We start from the raw sequence: 22,610 nt of genomic DNA, 5'->3' as shown, positions 1-22,610 counted from the left end.
AATCAAAGTTTACAACGTCAATGAGAAAATTAAGTGAAACTGTGTCTTGCTTGCTAATGCTGGCCACTTCCAGGGCTGTTCTGTAACTTTGTGTGACAAAAAAAAGTGAGAGTGAAATACAACTATTTATTACGTTTGATAAACGACAAAGGGCAACGGTGTTTGTTTATAAACTGCAGCTCGGAAAAGATAACCGCGTGCGTGAAATGAAACACGCACTTTCCAGCAAAACATCTGTGGGGACCAGTACAATATGTGCGTGATGGCACTCCTCATTATAGGCGCACATACTTTTAAAACAAGACAATGATTATTTAGTCTCCAAGTCAAGGTTAAGTTACAACTCTGCAATAAAGCAAGATGGAAAGCAATGTATTGACATTGATTGATTTATAGGCTATATTGCATTTAAAATGTTGATTAGCTGGACATACTGGTCAATAAGGATGCACATCCCTCAGTAAATAATAACCATTTAAAACACAGTGACATGCTATGGCAAGCCAGTTTAGCTTTTGTTCATTCACAGGATGCATTTTTGATATCAATAATTAAATTTGTAATTAAATGTGAATTCTTGATATTAAGAATGTACTTTTTCTAGTAACAATGTCTATTTCTGATTTCAGGAATTACATTTTCATTAGTACTAGTTAAAGGAGGGAGGATTGTAGTGGGAGCACTGGGGTGTCAGGTGTGACTGTGTGGCAATGGCAAATGGTTTACATCGCTCATGGGTCAGGTAGGAGGGCCCCTTTAACAGAATTTATCTTAGGGCCCCAGGGAGGTCAGGATTGGCTCTGATCATTAGGCAGGTAGAGATGAGTCTGCTACATCAGTCTTCCTACAGTCAGAGAAACAAGCCTCTGGCTCCCAGAGCCCTTCATTAATGATTCATCCTGATGAGCTCATGTCTCCTCCAGACAGGTACCACCGAGCGATCGCTCACTTTCCAGCCCATTCGGATTTTGGAAGTCCACATTTTTAAAAAGAAATCAAGGTGCTACTTTGTTTCTTGTGACAAGTATTTGGGCAAATCTCCATCAAATCGAGGTTGGGACTATCATTCATACAATTCAGTTTAAGTTGAGTAACACTGTATGTTGCAATTCTAAGGTTACCAGCCAACTGGATTGGTGTTAATTTAGTATTAAATAAGCTGTAGACAGATAAACAGAAAGAGAATGGCATGCGGCTTGTTTGTTCATTGTTTAAATGTTTAAGACCAGCATTATTTTATCCTTTTAGTCGCAATGACAGAAATCAAAGATAAAAAAAGGATCTAGTTTGCGTGTCAGACCTCGTTTTACTTCGGTTCAGATCAGTTCAGTATGTTGTGTGCTTTTGCTGTGATGAGTGACAATATAAAAATCATTCATGACCTCATTTTGTATATCTGGAAATGACACAACACAGATACTTAGATGTGGATCATTCATGATGTTCATGGGTATGCCATGCAACACCGCTGTTTAAAAAACACGTTCAAAAGCATTGCTACTCACACAGATCAGGAAGCTTTATGGGATTAAAGGGACACACACACACACAAACTCACTCATACTCTGTCATAAACTAAACAAAATTACACCATAAAAGCATATAAACCATGTTCCCATGAGATGCATACCAGCGTAAGAGTGATTGCAGCAGCAGGCAGGGACGGCGAGATGAGAAACGGAGAGAGAGAGAGAGCGAAAGAGAGAGAAAGAAACTGAAGGCAGAGAATAAGGCCACATTCACACAGTAGCAGAATACACTTGTCAGTCATGTTTGGAGTGCTAAGTACAGTTAAAGTACACAAATAGGAAGACATTTTGACAGATGGCTGTTAAGGTTACGAAGAAAAATCCAAAGATAAATCACAATTATTTTATTCTATTGGCAATCATTATGGAAGCTTTTCCGCTGTGCAATAAAAAAAATGTAAAATGTAACTTATCTCATGTGATAAATAAAGTTTTTACTTTATTTATCACATGAGATAAAAAGTTAATTTTGTATTATTTTTATACCGTTGAAACAAGCTTCCATAGAGTCATAGATTTTAACTTTAGGTATAAAAAAATTAGCATATACAGTAGTTTCATGATTATTACCCTAATTTTCTAACATTTAGTTTTTTTTTATACTTGCCCAAAGCTGCTTTTATTTGATTAAAAATACATTAAAAACAGTAATATTATGAAATATTACAAATTTGCAATAACTGTTTCTATGTTTATATTTTTTTAAAATGTCATTTATTCCTGTGGTGTTTTTTCTGGATTTAATGCGTAAAAAGTTTTTTTTTTTAATATAACACTGTAAAATACTTTACAGTCACTTTGATCAATTAAAATCATCCTTGCTGTCTAAAAATATTAATTTATAAAAAATAAAATGACTGACTTTTGAATGGTATAGTATATATATGGTAAAGAATGGTGTATATATATATACACACACACAAATGTTGTGCAAATAGGCAATATTTTCTGTAAAGCTGCTATGTAACAATATTTGTAATTATTGATGTTTATTGATCAAATTGTAAATAAAAGTTAATTTAAATATGCTCTATCAATTTAATGGATGCTTAAAAAAAGTTTCCAAATATTTTGATAATTTGATTTGACTTTTTAAAACCCAATTATCGATTATTTTGAAATATTTATAATATCACTCCTAATATTTAACTGTATTTATAATTTAGAAAGGGATTCCCTCGCAAGTGGGACAATCATATTTAAGGGTCCTGACCATCATAAAATGGCTGAAATGTCCTTGTTCAGAATGAAAATTAACACTACAAGACACTATGCATGCTACAAAACACAAAAAGTCTTGATAATTCTTTACGATCATTAAACTATGGTTACCATGTCACTTGGGTTAAAGACATAAATCAAGATCCCATTCCTAACAGAGGATTGAATCAAGATCTGTAATAGTACAAACAGGACAAATCAAGAGTCACACCTTTTAGTACACTGACTGTGTGAACGCAGCCTAAGAGAGTTAGAGAGTAGAAAAAGTGTAAAGTATAAAGAGAAAGAGCACCACAACACACGGCCACGATGTGTGGGTCTATGTAATGGTGGTGAGGACGGGTGAAGGCGTGCTGACGTGACTTCATGGTTGGAGCAGGCCGACACGAAGAAGAGGGGGAATAAAAGAGGACAGATACCTACCCTGACCTGCCGCTATCTAGCTACCGACCTGAGGACTGTCCGTCTCTGAGCTCTCAGGCTCTGCTTGAGGCTCACTCGCACCCGGAGACTGCTGGGAGTCTCCAGCCTGGAAAAAGAGAGAGTAGCATAGAAGGGGAAAGGAAAAGATTAGGGGAAAAGAAAGAGGAAAAGTGACAGGAAATAAGCTTTTATAAAGCAGCAGGAAAGAAGAAACCCATAGTAAATCAAATAGTTCACATTTTTTTCTTGCAACGGTAAGAACAGAAGCATAGGCAGTGCTGTAAATGTGCAAAAAAGATAAAGTATCCATCTATCTGTCCATCTCTCCATCCATCCATCCATCCATCCATTTATTAGTCCACCCACACACTGATGTATTCATAAGTTCCCGCACACATGTGCCCATTACCGGAGCAGTGAAAACCCTACTGTTAAAAAGAGTCCTGTATTGTGCTACCGCATAAAAGGCTTTAGACTACAGCATTTTGGATTTTTATGAATATTCCCTCTATGGCTGCACTCGTAAGTCCAATGCCATTTCAGTAGAGAGAGAGACACACTCAAGGACTAATTAAACTTTTTGTTCAGCTGAAATATAAAAGAAAGGAGAAAGAGCACTAGTCGGGTTTCCATGGCATTTTCTGATGAGTCATATCTGATAGAGATCCAGAGAGAGAGAGAGAGAGAGAGAGAGAGAGAGAGAGAGAGAGAGAGAGAGAGAGAGAGAGAGAGAGAGAGAGAGAGAGAGAGAGAGAGAGAGAGAGAGAGAGAGAGAGAGAGAGAGAGAGAGAGAGAGAGTGAGAGAGAGAGAATACCTACAGTTTCTGAAATACAGTGGACGGCACCACTGATGTGTTTTCACAGAACTTTCACCCAAAATTTCACGTCATTACATAAAAGCACCATAAAATAGCTGATATGATGTGTTTGTTATTTCAATATGTCTTCTGAAGCAGATTTAAGTGAAAAACATTGAAATGTATTGTTATTCATAATGTTAACTACTGACTCAATCTGACTTGAACTTGATAACTGGATTAGTCAAATCCATGAATGAATCATTTAAACCAATTTTGCGAACTATAAAAGAAAATCTGATGTCCATGAACTGCAAATTATGAACTCTAATGAAGATTTTAGTTTGTTCATAACACAAAGCTAACATGGTTTCCAAACACTCTGAATACATCAGACAGGCCATATAAACCATTTTATGATGCTTTTATATCCTTTTCACACTTTGAAATGATTTTAAAGCTAGTGAGAGTGACCAGTACATTATTCAACTATTTTTCCTTTTGTTTTCCATGGAAGGAAGAAAGCAAGTCGTTTGAGTTTGGAACAACACGAGGACACAACACGTCTTTAGTCTAAAAAGTGTTGGCCATTTGGATAATAGCTTTTTTGAGGTGTTATAATCTTTATGAGGTAATAATGCATATTAAAATCAGTAGGGGAGAATCAGGCTCTATTCTAATACTTCACTTTTCATAAGGATATGCAATATGTATTTACATTTTAACAATATTAATCATGTAAGTCTGCAAGGATTCATGAAGTCAGTGCTGATAGGAGAAACTAAACTTGAACTTTAGGTTTTGATTCTGATTGTATTTTGTGTAATAAAAAGCACATGTGGGATCAGAGCTGATATTGTTGAAAAACTACATTTCCTACAATCAGCAGTACTTACAGCATCCTCCTCCCCGCTCCGACTGGGGCTGCCCTCTGCCTCACCAAAAGAGTCATCGGTGGGCGGGTCACTGGCGTGGGACGAGGACTTTGATGGAGAACTCTGCCGGGGGGCCGGGGTGGGTGCTGTAGAGAGAAAAGGCCAGAGTTATGGTTAGTAACACGCCACACATAGTAAATCTCACATTTGTTTATTGCATTAGCTGATTTAAAGCGTCTGATGTGTTGTTGGGTGACGCTAAGAAAGCACAAATATGTTTTTCACCCGCTGGGAGAATAACTAAATATCTTTTGCAGTCTGACTGAAATTTTCACACTTACATTAAAGACGAGGCTCATTTGTGATCAATTATACATGAAAACAATGTTCCTTTTTGGGCTCATGCAACCTTAAACTGCTTCAGCGAGCCGTTCGCTCTCACAGCTCAGTGACGGTTGTTGCATCCAGCCAAGGAAATTTTCCTGTTTTTACTCAAATATGTAATGACTATGACTACCGTCAATGACTATGTATTCAACTTATTTTTCAACACGTATGTACTCTAAGCTATTTCCTTTGAATTCATTAGCCTTCGCTAGCTAAAATACTCATTCAAATTACATAACCCGCTCTTACGTTAAAAATAAAACAGATATGGTTTTCCAAAAGCAAAATGCATTAGTGCAGCTACAAATTGTTGCAGTTTCCATTCGAAATGTCTACAGGGTGGCGCTAAAAGCACTATGACTTTTACTCTCATTGAAAGTCTGCATCTTGCACCTAACCATCAAAAAGCTTTTGAAGACTTAGAACACAGCTTTTATTTTATTTGAAATACCGCACTACAAATATTTTGTAGTTCTATTTTGGCTCTAGCATGTTGCTAGCAATGAGCCCGGCTCACAGTGAACCCACAAACTCACAGAATTTATCTTCAAAGTGCTGCAAGTGTTTTAAACACATCAGAAAATGTTATGATCTCATCTGAGGTTGCATTTTGGATTTGACAAAATCAAACAGGCACCTCGTTGTTAAGAGACGCTCAACGCATGTTCTAAAATCAGCTCAAAATATCAAATAAGTTTGATCTCATCTGACTCGGTGGAATGAAGCTAAAAGCCCGAAGCTAAAAAATAAGCCTATGCCTACCAAGCACTACGCGATTTCAGAGAAATGTCAACTCCATCTGCCCAAAATCTGCAGACTGTCATTGTCTTTAGGCAACTAGCATCAATTTATCCAAACTGCAAATCAAGTCATGTGGAGTATTCCAGCCTTAAGGGTGAGTAAGAGAATTCCTGTTGGTTTTGAGTTAGTTATGTGGTTTATATTTGTTACTTAAAGGGATAGTTCACTTTGAAATAAAATTTTGGTTTGTTTTAGCTTACCTCAAGGGCATCCAAGATGTAGGTGTCTTTTTTCCGCAGTAGTTTTAATTTTGATATTTTTAGGCCAAACCGTTCTTGTCTGTCAGTCATATAATGCAGGTATACGGTCACTGTCTCAAAGAGCAAGCACAGAGTCCAAATTAAAACCTTGGCTACTGAGGGCGCGGGCGGGTATAGATATATACACTAGATGTCGCCTTGGCTACAGCAGTTCATTGGAACGAAACCGTAGCCAAGGCGACATCTAGTGTATATATCTATACCCGCCCGCGCCCTCAGATCATTTGGACGCGGCTGTGTTCAAGAGGTAACAACGATATAAATACTGTTTGTTTTCTCACACAAACCGCTCGTTTCGTGTCTTAGGCCATCAATGTGTACTTATGATGGGGAATTGTTTAATTTGGACGATGTGGAATTGTTTTAATTTGGACTCTGTGCTTGCTCTTTGAGACAGTGACCGTATAACTGCATTATATGACTGACAGACAAGAACGGTTTGACCTAAAAATATCAAAATTGAAACTACTGCGGAAAAAAAGACACCTACATCTTGGATGCCCTTGAGGTAAGCTAAAACATACCAAAATTTTATTTCACAGTGAACAATCCCTTTAAAGGTACACTATGTAACTTTTGGCCCTCTAGCGGTTGAAAAAACAAACAAACTTGAAAACATGCATTTTGCGGAAGAATATTGTTTTGGTTGTGCTTCGGCTCTGCGTGACTGTGCGGATGAATATGGTTATCTTTTTTCAAACGGATGAGGTTCGAGATTTATAATGCTAAAACTAGTTTTGGAAGAAGGAATGATGACGTAATGACTCATTTAATCTTTGTTAATTTTGAACAAAAAAAAAATCACTATTTGGCACCATTCAGTTGATATTTCGTCTCGAAACTGGAACGATTTGTGCCTAGGGGAATGTATTTTGTGTTTTGCACGAACTAGTCATGATTAGTGTGACTAAACGTATGCATTTAAGCCCAAAACTTGTCAGAAAGGGTCCTATGTGGATCAAAATCCCTTATTGACACCTAATAAATGAGTATGTCTCTCACGCACGGCCTGCCTGTGTGCAAACGTGGGACGGTGTGGCGTTCCATCGCAGCAATAATTAGCACTACAGGAGCGAGAGGATCCAAACAGGCCCAACACACAGCGCAGGGCTCCCTAGAGATCAGTGATAATTACACTGTTCGCCAGAAGCACAGCTGGGCCTGTGACTGACTCTCTCTTTCCCCCTGCCGTCGTTCCCCACCGCAGTACTAATTGTCATTTTCACGCTGACTAAAGACAATGCCTTCTGGGCAACAGCATCAAAGCCCACCTTTCAACCTCTGAGTGAAAAAGGATGTGTTGATGAAAGACGGGATGAGGTTGAAGTTCTGTAGTAGGAAACGGATAAAGCCTTTCTAGCCGTGTCAGCACTGTTAAGGGCTTGCGATGAGAGAGGCGAGAGAGAGAAAGGCATGTGGTGAGATACCAAGTTCTTCTATGTGAGATTCGTTTTCTTTGTTGATGTATTTAGGGTTTATGGAGCTACAGCATTATGTGATTCTGTTGGTCCTGAAACAACATTCCTGATATAAAAACATATCCCTATACCGATCCCTAAGCCTAACCTAACCGTGACCAACCTCTTAAATCAGAGTGAAAGTATAAAAAAAGTATAAATAAATATAAATAAATTCAAATAATTTAATCTAATATGTGTAGTCGCTTGACCCAGAAACACATTTTGAATTTTATGCAGTGAAGCAAAAAGGAAAATTGCAGCTTTCTAAAGATAATCATTATGTTTTTAAACCAGTGCCAAGATATAATAATTTAAATGTTGGCTGTCATAAATTCTTATTATTGAAATAAGAGGAAGATGCTAACCAACCTCAAATTAAAACTATAATGTATTAAATAATTAAGACATCAGTGAAAGGTCAATTGATGTCCTGTGGCTGTGCTCAAAGAGTAGAGCAGATGCTAACAATGCCAAAGTCATGGGTTTAAGTAATGCATGAACTAACAAAATGTAATTTAACGTTGTGTAACACATTTTTGATAAAAGCATCTAGTGCATATATAATATCAAAATATTTTATTAATACAATATACAACAATTCTTTCTGGCTCTCGAATCTGATTGGCTGAACACTGGAACCGTTTTACCGTTTGCATCATTCTGCTTACTGCGGCTGTTATGGCGGTTGAGCAAATCCATCATATTTTTTTTAAAAACACTACTGTTGTTGTGTCACGAAATGTAGTTATACGAGTTTTCTAGGCGAGAATGTAGTTATTTAGACCTCATGTGACTATAAACATAGCACCTGATTTAAAATTAGTTTCAAAGGCTTTCAGGCTTTTTAAAGGCGTTTTGCCAGGCTTTCAGCGGCCGTTCAGCACTCATGTACCCGCAGAAAACAGCTTAATTTCGCAAAGTTGTAAATCAGTCTTTTAAAATATCACATAACTTGGTTAAATCAGGTTGTAAAATGTTATGTGGTGCAACTCTCCAAAAAATTATGATATTTATGAATAATATAAAAATATATATTTTAAAATCAAGTCACGCCCTATATTTTTGCTAATTTGAGAAGCCATTTCACTCGGATATACATCACAATAGGGGAGAAAAGACTTCCGTTTCGTTCCAACTTTAAACCTCTTGAAAAAAAAAAAACAACAACTCACTTTTATTGCTAACCAGTAAATATTTCACCCCTGAAACTGGAGAAATTTGTACTTAGGTGAATGAATTTTGGATTTGTCTAAACTAGTCATGATCAATGTGACTAAACTTATGCATGTAAGCTTAAAACCCGTCAGAAAATGTGGATCAAAATCCCGTAGTCAATAAGTTTCTTAAAATACTACAGTAAATTGACCCTTTAAGTTGAGGTAGTAAATGCATATGTTGCAACTTTCCAAAAATGTAATGATAATTATGAATGAATAATTCATGATATTTGTATAAAAAAAATATATATATATATATTTTTAATATTACCCCATTTATATATCTAAACTTTTCTTGAAAATGGTATAAAAATCCCGGACGAGCCCCCATTTATGTTATGTCTTCCTATTTAAGATATCTAGGGGTAATAGGGTATGAGGGAGTAATACTTTTTTTTTTTTAATTGATCTAACTTTAACACTTATATGTTATATACCACATTACCCATAGACATCTTACATAGGGAGACGTAACATATTTCCATATGAAATCAACATGAATACAAATATTTTATTTTATTTGACCACGTGTTTTAAACTAGTTTCCCCCCCTATAATCGCATTTACATAACCAGCCACAAATTTGAGTCAAGCGTCCTACTCACGTGAGTTGGTGGAGGGCGTGGTGGAGGTGACGGGCGTGAGGTTCATCTGCGAGATGTCGAAGTCGTCGCAGTCGTCCGTGTCTTGCGCCATCCCCACTCTGCTGAAGTAGCTGGTGAAAGCGTCTGTGGTGCAGGACAGGCTAGGCTGCTCGCTCTTCCTGGCAGGCATGGCTGGTGGCTTTGCCATCTGGAAGTCCTTAAACATCTCCTTGCTCATCTTAGCCTGTCTCTGCAGTGTGCGCTCCCCGTGTTGCGGACTGGAGGCCGTGGAGCCCGAGGTTCCTGCCACGGCTCCGCCCATGGCCACCGCGGGCGTCTCGCAGGACGCGGGCACTGCCATGGGAGCCAGTGTCTGAAACATGGCAGCGGGAAGCGGCCCTACTGTCTGGGCAGGCATGAAAGCGGCAGGCGAAAAGTGAGCCCCTGCCATTGCGGCCCACTGTTGCTGGGTGGCAGGAAAAAGGTTGGCTTGACCCCAGATCAGAGGCTGAGCGCCCGGTAAAACCTGCGCAACGGGCACCGGGGACTGGACGCCAAACGCTAATGGAGCCTGTGCGGCGAACTGTTGCTGCGCCCACGCTGGTGGAACGGCTCCCATCGTCACATAACCTAAAGGACGGAGACAATGAGACTTTCTGTTCACAAAGCTCTTCAAACTATCGAAAGAGAATTTACCGCCAAAATGATTTGTAAAACACGCACACCTCATTACGAGGTTGTGCTGTAACCTTTAGCATTCACTAAAGGACTTTCAGGCTGCAGCCATATATCTCTTGATGACTTGGGAAAGATGACCTAGATTTTCATAATGAAAAAGGTCTTTATGGCTCAGATGAACTATTGTAATTACTTCTCACAATAGGTCCGGGCTTAATGAATAGCAACGCCCTTTAAACGAGGCCATTACAACAGTCTGACTCATATCACATTGAGGCTTATTTCATTACACATCTTGCTCTTTCTTTCCAATGAGTAACGCTGATTCAAATAATAAAACTCCCCATCGTATCTTATCTCTATGACATGCCACACGCACTGTGAGAGCGTGTCTGGAATATTTCAAAGAGGCGTGAGATCAACTGTAGTTGGGTTGCTCACAAAATAGGAAGTTGTGGAAAGATGTGATCCTATATCTTTAAAAATGAGTCTACTTAGGTGTTGACATTAGCTATTTAAAAGAGGAATCTATCGTTTTAATCATCTGAAACCTGCTGTGACTTACCTTCCAAAGTGACTTATTCAATGCATTTAAAGTCAGGTATGCAAACATGCACAAAGCACGCACATTTGGATTTGTGTTAAGGTATGAGCTAAGTTAATTACAAGTTTAAGTACTTAAGTACAAAGTTTATTTGTATATGGCATGTAAATTTGTTTAGGCTTGGCATTTATAATAAATGTTGATTATAATGAATACCACTATAATTTATGATTGTTTTATTCTTGTTGTGGAGTTAGGGGAACCATTATGTTCTGATTTACAGTATTTGAATTATTTCTGAATATAATAATAAAATGTGACCTTTTTTTCTCTCAACAAAGCAATTTTTTATTTCTACATTTATTTATGATAAATAATATAAAATATATAAATAATATTACATGAATAATCTAAAGTATATCTGTTATTTATTTATCTACTTTATCCACAACATTAAGGTGACAGCATTTTTAAAATAGTTCAACTAAACAATATTTTAATAAATAGTAATAAAATTATGAGCATCTGTATTTCTTCACATGCAGAAAATAAAAAAAGAAAGTGATTTAGTATTTTGAAAACAGCTTAGCTATTGACACACACTAATAAATGTAACAGCATTTTTACATGTATTTAGTTACTCCTCAATTCATGATGCTGACATAATGTCATTGAGCTGTGTGAGACACATGACACATGGAGTTGCAGTAACGGTGTGTGGTTGTCTCAAGGACTAGTGAGTGGAATGCTTGGAGAAGTTCTATACAGTATGTGAATTTAAGTAAATCATGCATGTCCATCATTCAGTCAGGCAGCAATGGGCTGTCTCATCACAGCAATGCACCCCTGCACTGGTCCATGATGGAGGCCCTCGGCAATCATTTTTGAGCAATGGATCCACCATTGGCAAATATGATGGAATTATGGACTGTTATTCAGGTACATGGGAAGCAAAACCTGAAGCACATCTCCAGTATCCTGCGGACATGTCGAGGAGTACTATATCTTCTAGTGGAAAGATGGCACTAAATGAATTTAATTAATAGCGTTTTTTATTATTTTTTTATAAAATGAATTATATTATTTATAATCATATTCTATTTTATTTCTATTTATTTTATATTTTACTTTATTTATTTATTTGATTTTATTATGTAACTAACTGCTTCATAAAATCTTAAAGTCATGCTATATTATAAATATAGAACACATATAGTGACTATGTTCACAATACAGCATAGCTTTCCGAAGTAAGATCATAATTAAGTAGCGTGTTCTCGTTCAGATGATTTATGTTCCATTTGACATGCCATTTAGCCCACAAGTTTCATTGAAAGTGACTTACAATACAATGCCAGCGGGACCAGACCCCCTGAAGCACTCTGGGGAAAAGATTTTACTTGAAAAAAGCCAGAATGATTCCACAAAGGTGAAAGATGTGCTCATGCTATCATAACTGAACTGTGAGAATCCCATCAGGACAGGTGTGTCGGAGTCAAGCCTGGTGTTTATGATTTTACAACACAGAGGGGAGTTTGACTGAGGGAAAGAATTGAAGACAGATGGGACAGATGATACACGACTTGATTCCACACATATCAATGCTGTACTGTTTACTGTTTCAGAGGAAGTCAATCTGGCTGGAACAGATGTCCCAGGGAGAGCAAAGTCACTGCACAAGGGCTATTAGTTTTTAATAACTGGTTCGAATATCATGACGTGAGTGTTCCTGTAGAATTTAAAGTGGTAGCACTTCACAATTTAGAGTTCACTATGTAACAAAACAATCGTGATGTTTTATGAAAAAAGACTGTAAAAATGCTACGGTGAAAACTTTTTAATTGGTAAACAGTAAGTTATTCCGGATTTTTTTTTTAATTAGTACTGTACATTAAAAGGGGTAGTTCACCCAAAAATGAAATTTATGTCATTCATTAGGGATGGGACGATACACTAAAATTCACGATACGATGCACCTCGATATGCCAGGGTCACGATACGATACGTCACGATACGATATCAAAAAAGAAAAAAAATATTACTGTTTAACAACAACTTTATTATGGTGACGTTGAAGGTGGTGGTTCATGTTTGATGTGTTGGATGTGGTGTACGGAATGACAGCATGGCATACCTTACATAGTCTTAAGGCCATTGCACACTGAGTCTGAAATTTTCGTATGCGTTTTTTCGTGTTCGTCAGCCTTAAAATTCGTCACGAACGCACAGAAACCTTGCACACTGAGTCCGATGCGTATTTATTAAACCTTTGCACAAAAAAAAAAAAACACAAAAAATACTAAATGGATTCGTCGAGCAGTGAGGATGATTTCGTTGCCCTCTTTCTTCTTAAAAAGAGAAAAAGAAAGAGGAAAATATTGGGTCCATCCAATCCTGAGATTGCGCCGAGAGGAAGGAGAGTTTCACCTCCTTATCAAGGAGTTGCGAAATTATCCCGAGCAATTCAAAATTTACCTCAGAATGTCAGTGGAACAGTTTGATGCTTTGCTAGCGATACTGAAGCCACATATTAAAAAGAAGACGACCAATTTCCGTGAACCAATCGATCCTGAACAGAGACTGGCAGTATGTCTAAGGTATGGACACACACACACACACAAACACAGAACCGAACAGCTGGATTTTGTCGTTCGCTTGCACTGTGGCTCTGAATTGTCAAACACCATTCAAAATACAGGCTGTGGATGCGAAAAACGCAGAAAATCGAAAAGAAAAGGTGAAATGTGACGTTCAGAGATATGTCTTCCTCAGCATAGGTCTTATGATACAATTTCCGGTTTCTTCGTGTGGGAAAATCACGCATTTATATTACACTGTTTTCTATTGCAGGTGCTCACCGAGACTGGGGTTCGAAACCAGCTAAAGCCAACTTTTTGTAATATTTATTATTGAATTAAATAAGCATTCTTTTTGAATGCATACTGTTCCAGTGTCAATAAAATATACATATTTTATTACATATACTACGCAAATCATGCAGCAGTGCCATCTATCTTTATTTCGCGATCCATTTTTTTCGACCTCGATGCGTTTCGTCACGTTTTGTATCGCGATATTTCGTCAAACGATATTTCGTCCCATCCCTATCATTCATTACTCACCCTCATGTCATTCTAAACCCATAAAACCTTCGTTCATCTTCAGAACACAAATGAAGATCTTTTTGATGAAATCCGAGAGTTTTCTGACCCCTCCATAGAGTGCAACGTTGTTATTATTATTATCAATAAGGTTGAACCACTGTAGTCAGGTGTACTATTTCGGTGATGTCTTTACTACCTTTCTGGGCCTTGAAAGTGGTATTAACGTTGTAGTCTATGGAGGGAAAGAAAACTCTCAGATTTGAACGAAGATGAACGAAAGTCTTACGGGTTTGGAACGACGTGAGGGTGAGTAAATGATGACAGAATTTTCATCTTTGGGTGAACTAACCCTTTAAGGTTTTATGTTGCACCTTATGTTCAAATAAATGTTTATAGCATTATTTTAGTGTCATGTGTGTTACCATGATGGTGTTTTGTACTTGTGTGGATGACACTGTGTTCATCTTCTATATATTAATATCTACCTCAGATTTTGGAAAAGCTACTTGTGGGAACTTTGATTAATAATATGGCTTTCTCTTTACCATAATGTTTCTAAGATGAAAAGTCACCTTAAAGGCCGGTAGTAGTCTATAAAAGATGTTTGTAATTAGATATATTAACATTATTAAAATGTTGGTTCTGGCAAGTTCAGGCATAGGGTAATTCACCCCCCAAAAAAGACAATTATGTCATATTTATTTCCCTCATGTCATTTTAAATCTGTATGACTTCCTTTCTTCTGCAAAACATAACTGTAAAATAAGATATTTTAAACTGTTTTTGTCCATTTAATGAAAGTCAATGTGGCCCAAAACAACATTCGAACCCATTAACTTTTCAATGGATGGAGAAAATCACTGAGATTTTTCACAATATCTTTATTTGTGTTTCACAGAAGAAAGAAATTCATACAAGTTTAAAACGGGTGAGTAAATATTTGAACCACTCCTTTAATAATCTGTATATATTTTGTTTAATTTAATCAAAGAATAAGAGAGAGGGGTGAAAATGGTGATGAAAAACTAAACATTGCCCCTTAGTGGTGCAAAAATCCTTGACTAAGTGGACATCAGGGAAAAAAATAACATAATAAAACTGTATGATATGACTCCCGAACAGATGTGCATGTTAAAAAGGCATCAAACACTCACAGATACAAACACACACACACACACACACACACAAACAAACAAACAGTAAAAGTAGCACTAGAGCAGATAGAGGTAACGCTGTGTCCTCTGCAAGGCATTTATCATGCAGATCAGTACAGCAGCCAGTAATGAGAGAATTCATATTCTACAGCAGGAGGACGGGACATCTTATTTAGCCGGAACTAGACAGACACATTACTTAATTTACATCCGCCCCGTTCCATGTCTCCTTTATCCATTTTCTTGGTATTGTTTTACCAGAGGCGAATTTTCTCCTACCTGAGGGTACAGAGGCAGGGTTGAAGGGGGTGAACAGTTCGGATGGAGTCTGGTGGGCCAGCGTGCGGTCCAGAGTATTAGCCGGAGATGCTGGGGTCTGTGGAAGAGGAGAATCACAGCAGTCTAAACAGAAGCTTTCCAAAAAAAAACTACACTTGCTCATGGCTCAACTATATCAAAATGGCATACTGTTTACATACTGCCTAATTAGTATGCAGTATACACTGTGCAGTATTCCTGCATTCCATTTGGAGTCACTCACCGAGGGGGACGTGATATCAGGAGGAGTGGACATGTCTCCGAAAAGCTCTAACTGGTTGATATTCTGCAGATGAAAGAGGAACATTTACCAGCATAAAATCAGATGTGTTTCACCTCAGGACTCAGTGCCATGACAGTCTAGTCTTTGCCACAGAATACTTTTGGCAAGGCATCTACCTTGGGCAAACAGTGGTTTGAATACAAATGGTGACTCATGGAAATGATAGTGAGTTGCTATAAAAATTATATAAAAAACAAATAAAAGACGATGATGACTTCTTGTACCTACCGATCATGTACAGCACGGAGAAATAAACGGTAATAAACCGTAATTTATTTTCATTTCCATCTATCCATCCATCCAGCCAGCCAGCCAGTCATCTAATCGACAGTATAATATAATAAGAGATAATTTCTAGGAAGATAATGAGTGAATATTTTGGGATATATCCTGTATTCACGGTCATGGCTGAACAAGGGCATGCCAGTCCCAGTAGGATTTAGCAGGACTTTTTCTGTTTTTTTGCTGCCTAAAATGTCTGAATTTTCTGCACCTTTATTCATTTATTAATATTGTGGTGATAGTAACTGAATTATTTGTGTTGTTTAGCAGTGAAAACCCACCAACAATCATATCATACTGTACTTATTGAAACTTGCCAAAGCCGAAGTCCTTGTTCTCTGTATGGCTGGGTCCAACTATGTACACTTTTCACTGCGGTACAATGGCAGGACAACTGATTGATTCATTTGTTCGGGCTTGGAATTATGGATTTTGATTAGCCAATATTGCTTTCCCCCCTAATCATTTTAAAACAATTAAAAAACAGCACAGACAATAACACGACTGTGTGCATGACCTTTGAGACCACTGTAAAAATCTTGCGCACATGGTCTCTGACTGATTTATTCATGGGAGCACAAAATCCAACCTATTCAACAGGGTCACACTAGGGTCACCTAAAAGAGCTCTGTCATTTGACTATAAAAAAGAAAGGTCAGGTATGAGTAAGTAGACTACTTCCAGGAGACTAGTGGAAAAGGTAAAAAGCAAGAGACTGGGGATTTAGCAGGGCTATAAACTGTTCATAGCGGGAAGTGTGACATTTACTTTCCTGTACAGGGACTCTACTGAAGTCTACAGAGGACCATAGTGCACTACTTATTACTTTACAACTAGATTTCAGCTAGAGGAGTTTTCTTGGTCATTTGCAATCAAAACAACAGCTTGGAGGATCATGGGAAGGCCAAGGGCAGGTGTGGAGAAACTTCGGCCAGTCTTTGTCCACCTTACCTTGGTGACCAGCAACAGGTCAGTGTCTAGATCCAAGAGATCGATCTGTTGGTTATGTTTGTTCTGCAATGATAACATGGTGTTAGATGAAAGATGAAATGGGACACACACAAAATGAGGTCTGTTTTGGGAAGGTGAAGTGTGATTATATGGGATGGATGGTACTTTACCTGAACACATGTTTACCTCACTATCCCACTATCAATTCGTGGCTTTTGCCTTTTATTTACCAGATTATCTCTCAACAGGTTTGAGCCCGACAAATGCAAAAACCAACAGTATTTATCTTCGCTAACTCGCATCCCACCCTTTAGTCCCAAACTTTAATTTGTGGAAGGAGCAATCAAACTAAAAAATGATTTTTAACCAGCTGCCGGCAGGCTTTAATGGGAAAATAATGTGCTCAAATGGGCGTCCCTTGAGATAACATGGGAAGAGCAAAAGACCATGAACAACAGCTGCTCCCATCTTACATATTTGTGCTGCTGAAAAAGCAACACAGGCGAGGAGAGGATCTTATACAAAAGGAGAGGATGGGTAGACCATGAAATAGAAAAGAACACCAAGAACCCTTTCTTCGAACATGATTTACTTGGTTAGCCGGATAAAGAGGTGTCATGTGCATATTTGTTTTCTTCACTTGGTACCCTCAGAGAGACATGACTGAAGGAAAACAATTTATTTTGGTAACTTTACGTTCCATTTGTTAACATTAGTTAACTACAATTACTTAAAAAGTAGAAAAAAGTATTTATAACTGTTAATTTACAACATTCAACATTTAATTTTAACATTATTTTCATGTTTGAATTTTTTTGTTTCGGTATTTTTGTTGTGTTTTTGTCATTTTTATTAGTGATTTATTATGTCTACATATAGTATTTATTAAGTCTTGTTTTAGTTTGAGATTATTTAGTTATTTTAGTACTTCAACTTAAACTAAACAAAAATGAGAAATGGGCACTAGCTGACATAAAATAAGTTTAATTTTTTTGTTTTATTTCATTTCAGTTAGCGTCTATTTTATTTCAAGTACAGGAAATATTTGTTTTTATGGTTTTAGTACTTTGATAACAAAGATTGATAAATGTTGTGACAAATGTCTTATTCATTGTTCGTTAAGTTGCAATGCATACATATAAATGTCATTACAATTTTAATTTGTCGGGATTATGTTTTGTTCTTTATGTTTGTTTCAATTCCTGTCTTGCCAATTGACCTAATTTCCAAGTATGTATCAGATTGATTCAGTTCACCTGTTGTTCATTAATTATCTCACTAGTTTCCTCATTTGGTTGTGTATTATTCTCTCTCTTGTGTTCAGTTGTTTGTCTGGTCTCGTTGATGTAAAGTGGTTGTTTTCTTGTCTCCTGAGTTTCTATGACCTGTGATCTGCTGAATTTTTGGATTGGGCCTACTCCAGCCGTGCGATTCATTAGATACAAACAGCCTGTGACATAATTTAGTGTTCACTTTAAAAACCCACCTTAATATAAAAACAAGATATGTAAAATTTGACATTCATGACATTCAAATGACAGACATTCACATTGATTTCTGCTACAAAAGATAATTTAGGATTACGATGGAATCCGGGAAGTTATCCGGCTAACCAAGTAAGACCAGAATTAACACTGACAACAAGATAAGCACACAAGATCTGGACATGTACATGTAAAACATGCAATAAAATCAAGTGAGAACTGACTCCAGGTCAGTGGCTCAGGTTTCAGAAGCAGTTGACACCTGAGATGGTTAAGTCTGAAAGTCTCTCTACTGTATGTTAGCGCTTGGTGTTCGGTGTTAGCGCTTAGCTTTAAGAATCAAAGTATGGTCATATCAGTCTGAGAAAAGTAAGCAGAAATAAGCCACTGCTAGTGACATGTTACATTTGCTAATGCAGTTATGAGTGAATGGACAAACATGAAGGAAAGCAGAGGCAGTGTGATAGAAAGGGAAAGAGAGAAAGCATCATCAAGGTTTGGGTTGTGTAGCTTTCTTCACTCGATCAGTTCAGCTGTCTAACATTAAACAGGGCTTCATTCATAAAACATAAGCAGAACTCTGAATAATGCAGCAATCTACATTTCACTCAGTTTGGTTCTGCTTGTGTTTCACGAATGAGGCCGAATAAGGGGGAAAAAACTAAAATTTGATTTGTTCCTGCCATGTTTCCAGGGTGATGGTGTTCGCCTCACGTTGTTTGGTTTTGAAGGTCATTGAGCTGGAACTGCCGTTCTACACTGCGACCAGTAGCTGAATTAAATGGCCGCAATATTACCAGCCCAAAAGATGCCATCAAATCAATCTCTTTACACACCCTTGGGGATCACCATTGAGGATAATGGGAAAGATGACATCTGGGCCCCACAGTGATGAACTGTGTCAGTCAAAGCGCCTTGCATGCTGCTGACACCTTATTACTGATGGATATCACGAGTGCTGATAACTACCTTCTTATCTGTTATTATAACAAGCTGCCTCTCCTGCGAAAGTATGACTCACATGATGTATTGTCATTCCATAACCGAAACTACAGTATTTACACTAAACAGTCTCCATGGCAACATTTAGAACGAGGCTGGGAGTGAATATTAGTATCACGTTTATTTTGCCACAATCCATCAGCCTACTTTTCTATCATCATCACTTCAAAAGACTATCAATTAGCCGTCCCTTCGGAGAGAATAATTATCTTCGCAGTGTCCTGTGTGCTTTTAGTGCTGCCCATTTCATTACGGACTGAGAGTAATGATCATGTAGCCACAGGCATGAAACCAACTGAGAAGCACTGCTTGGAAATTAAATAATATGTGAAGAGGTACAAGAAAAAACAACAATACTAAAGAGTTATTCAAAGAAATGATTCATTAAATACTGTTTATCAAAGTCAATTCTTTAGTAAGCAAAAATGTAATGGGGGGAATTTACTAAGAATAAATTGCACTGACTGATATTGTTGTTTATTTGCGCACACTGCCTGCTTTGTTCCACCGCATGATTCACTAAGGGAAATATGAAAATTAAATAATGTGCAAACATGCTCCAAATATATGTGCTAAACGCAGTTTGCATGACACTGTTGTCCATTTCAGTTGTGAAGGATGCTAGATCCTACATCAAGATGTTAGGTCTGGCAACTCACCATAGACACGGCTCAATCCGAGGGGCGGGATAAACGGCTGTCCTTCAAATTCCCTCTGCACGCAATAGGACAGCGCTTCAACCAACCAGAGCGTTTTCCCAACAGCGGAGCTAATGTTAGTTGATAGATTCAACTTTTGAATCTGGCCGGCAAAACTACAAACACATCTTCGTTTTTTAAGAATGACTTAAGTGCCGTTCTTTGCTCTTCTCTCAAAGAAAAGCTTAACTCCAAGTCCTCCAGAGTCGCGGACCAAGCCGATTCGAAAGACTGTTCTCCAGCAGCCGCCATTCTTTGTTTTCAAGTAGTAGGGAACCGTCGCAACTCTGTCATTATGTTAAGCCCGCCCCGCCTTACTCTATACACGATGTGATTGGCCTGACCCAATTTAGGTTTTTACAGCTCCGAAAGTCAACGGAGAGTTGCTAGACTACCCTGGCTGCAAAATACATTTTGCTGCCGCTAGGGTGCGTCTAGATTTCTAGGCTAGAAGGATGCGGCAGAATACTATGATCTGGCATACTGCATTTTTATTTTTATTTTTACTTCTTTTGAACAATGTGGATTAAAACAATGTGTATTAAACGTGCAAAACAAAGCAAAACAAAGGAAAACAAAGGAAAACTAAATAAAAGAAAGCAAAGCAAATAAATAAAACAAAACAAAGCAAAGCAAAGCAAAGCAAAAACCCCAAAACAAAGGAAGGCAAATTTTTTTTAAAATTAAACAAAATAGAAAACAAAGAAAAACTAAACTAAACAACGAAACTAAATCTATTTGTCTTTATAATTTGATAATCATTTAATGAATCAGCCCTGCTATGAAAGCTAGAAAATGTACACAAATGTCTCCTAAAAAAAGTGTTTACTGAAATTTTAATAATTATAATAATGTATAAATATAATGTACATTATACAATATATATAATTAGTTTTATAGAAGTGTGCTTGTGTCAAAAACAATGACAATGTTTTCATTGTATTGAAATGCTTGAAAATGTATTGAAAATCAAAGAAGCGTAAATAAATACATATAAATAAATAAATTCAGACAAACAATGTACAGTATGTGCAGATGCACAACACAAAACAGATTTACAGCCTAACAGTTCAAAAGCCAATTCCGTAGTGCCGAAAGAGTTATTTTATGAGTTGAAGCTGTGCAGATTTTGCTTCGGCAGAAATGAAAAAGCTGGGGAAGGCAGGATCAAGAGGCCACGCGACTTAGATTGAAACAGGAGAGAGGAAGAAGGCTGAAAATATGTGCGAGGGAAATAGAGAAAAGAGTGAGTGGGTGTTTGAAAACATGATGGAAGAGGCGAGAGGAAGAGATGCCAGACAGCGGCACAGAGTGACATGAGGGCTGGGATGAGGAAAATCCAACTCAAACATTGTTTACCGGGTCTGGAGTGACCCAAACAACTGAATATTGAGGACAGACTCAACCAACTCCAGGGTACGAGGTACTTTTGCAGGGGTTGTATGTGTTGTGATGGTGATTGTGTGAGGGTTTAGGCATTTAGCTGAGCTAAGACTGAATGAACAGAGCAGCTATAACACAAGAGAGATACAGACAGCAGAGACACTGGCCAGAACATGAAAAGATCAGCCATCTTTCTTTATCACAGAGTGTCAATGTTGAGGCCAAATGGCCTGACAAGAGATCATCCACCATTTAAAGAGAGAGAGCAAAATTCACTATAACTTCTTGACCAGTTGAATCTCGTTCACAGTACGATCACAGATGCATGAGCTCAACTCAAAAAATGCAGAAGAATGTTTGCCATCTCTCATTTAAATGACTTTATCTGTCAACCCATTTAAGCTACACAGACTTTCTTTTTTTTTATTATTGTAAATCATGCATGATTCACGGACATTCATGATGTGGCATTGAAAGAATAGTTCACCCAAATTTAAACTTCTGTCATGTTGTTTCAACACTCCAAACATTATGTTCTTCCTCTGTGCTTTTGTCTCGTTTTCTAGTACAAATATCTAAACATTCTTAAATAAAGATACATTTACTTGAGAAGCAAAATGACTTATGATGTTAAGTTTTTTTTTTTTTTTTAAATAATTATTAAAATTGAGCGAGTTTTTGTGTTAAACAAGAAAAAGAATTGCCACTGTAAAAAAAAAAACAAAAAAAAAACATATATATATATATATACATTTATTGCTGGTTTAACAAAAAAAAGTGAGTTACCTGGTTGCTTTAAAATTTTGAGTTCATCGAAATAAATAAAAAATGAGTTAATACAACGAACCAACGATTGGTTTAATAAACAGAAACTCAAAATATTATGTTGATTTGACAAAAGATAAAAAGTTGTGATAACAGATCATGACAATAATTTTTACAGTGAATGGGGTCAGAAAAATAATCTTGTTTTCGCTTTGAATTGTTTATATTTCTGAACCCATAGCCAGATATTTTTTCTTGTTTAAGCTTAAACCCTCTTGAGCTCACTTTAATCCTTTTTTTTTTCTTTTTAAGAATATATATATATATATATATATTTTTTTTTTTTATTAAATGTATCTTGATTTAAGAATATTTAGATATGTGTACTAGAAAACAAGACAAAAAGAAAT

General features: G+C 37.2%; 1 protein-coding gene across 1 annotated transcript in view; it reads right to left on the bottom strand.

The window, feature by feature from the left end:
• Window positions 1-3,189: 3,189 nt before the first annotated feature.
• Window positions 3,190-22,610, bottom strand: part of dab1a (DAB adaptor protein 1a) — a gene marked incomplete at its 3' end in the record, with an annotated part of 157,106 nt that continues 137,685 nt past the window's right edge. The window contains exons 11-16 of the mRNA XM_081378721.1: window positions 16,869-16,931; window positions 15,576-15,638; window positions 15,314-15,410; window positions 9,576-10,184; window positions 4,867-4,991; window positions 3,190-3,279 (exon numbers count right to left, since the gene is read on the bottom strand). Of these exons, the coding sequence (XP_081234847.1) occupies window positions 3,190-3,279; window positions 4,867-4,991; window positions 9,576-10,184; window positions 15,314-15,410; window positions 15,576-15,638; window positions 16,869-16,931 (1,047 nt within the window). The remainder of the gene's footprint in view (window positions 3,280-4,866; window positions 4,992-9,575; window positions 10,185-15,313; window positions 15,411-15,575; window positions 15,639-16,868; window positions 16,932-22,610) is intronic.

This window comes from Scardinius erythrophthalmus (genome assembly GCF_964197995.2).
Source record: "Scardinius erythrophthalmus genome assembly, chromosome: 11".
Taxonomy (NCBI): Eukaryota; Metazoa; Chordata; class Actinopteri; order Cypriniformes; family Leuciscidae; genus Scardinius; species Scardinius erythrophthalmus.
This window is presented reverse-complemented; position numbering and strand designations above follow the sequence as displayed.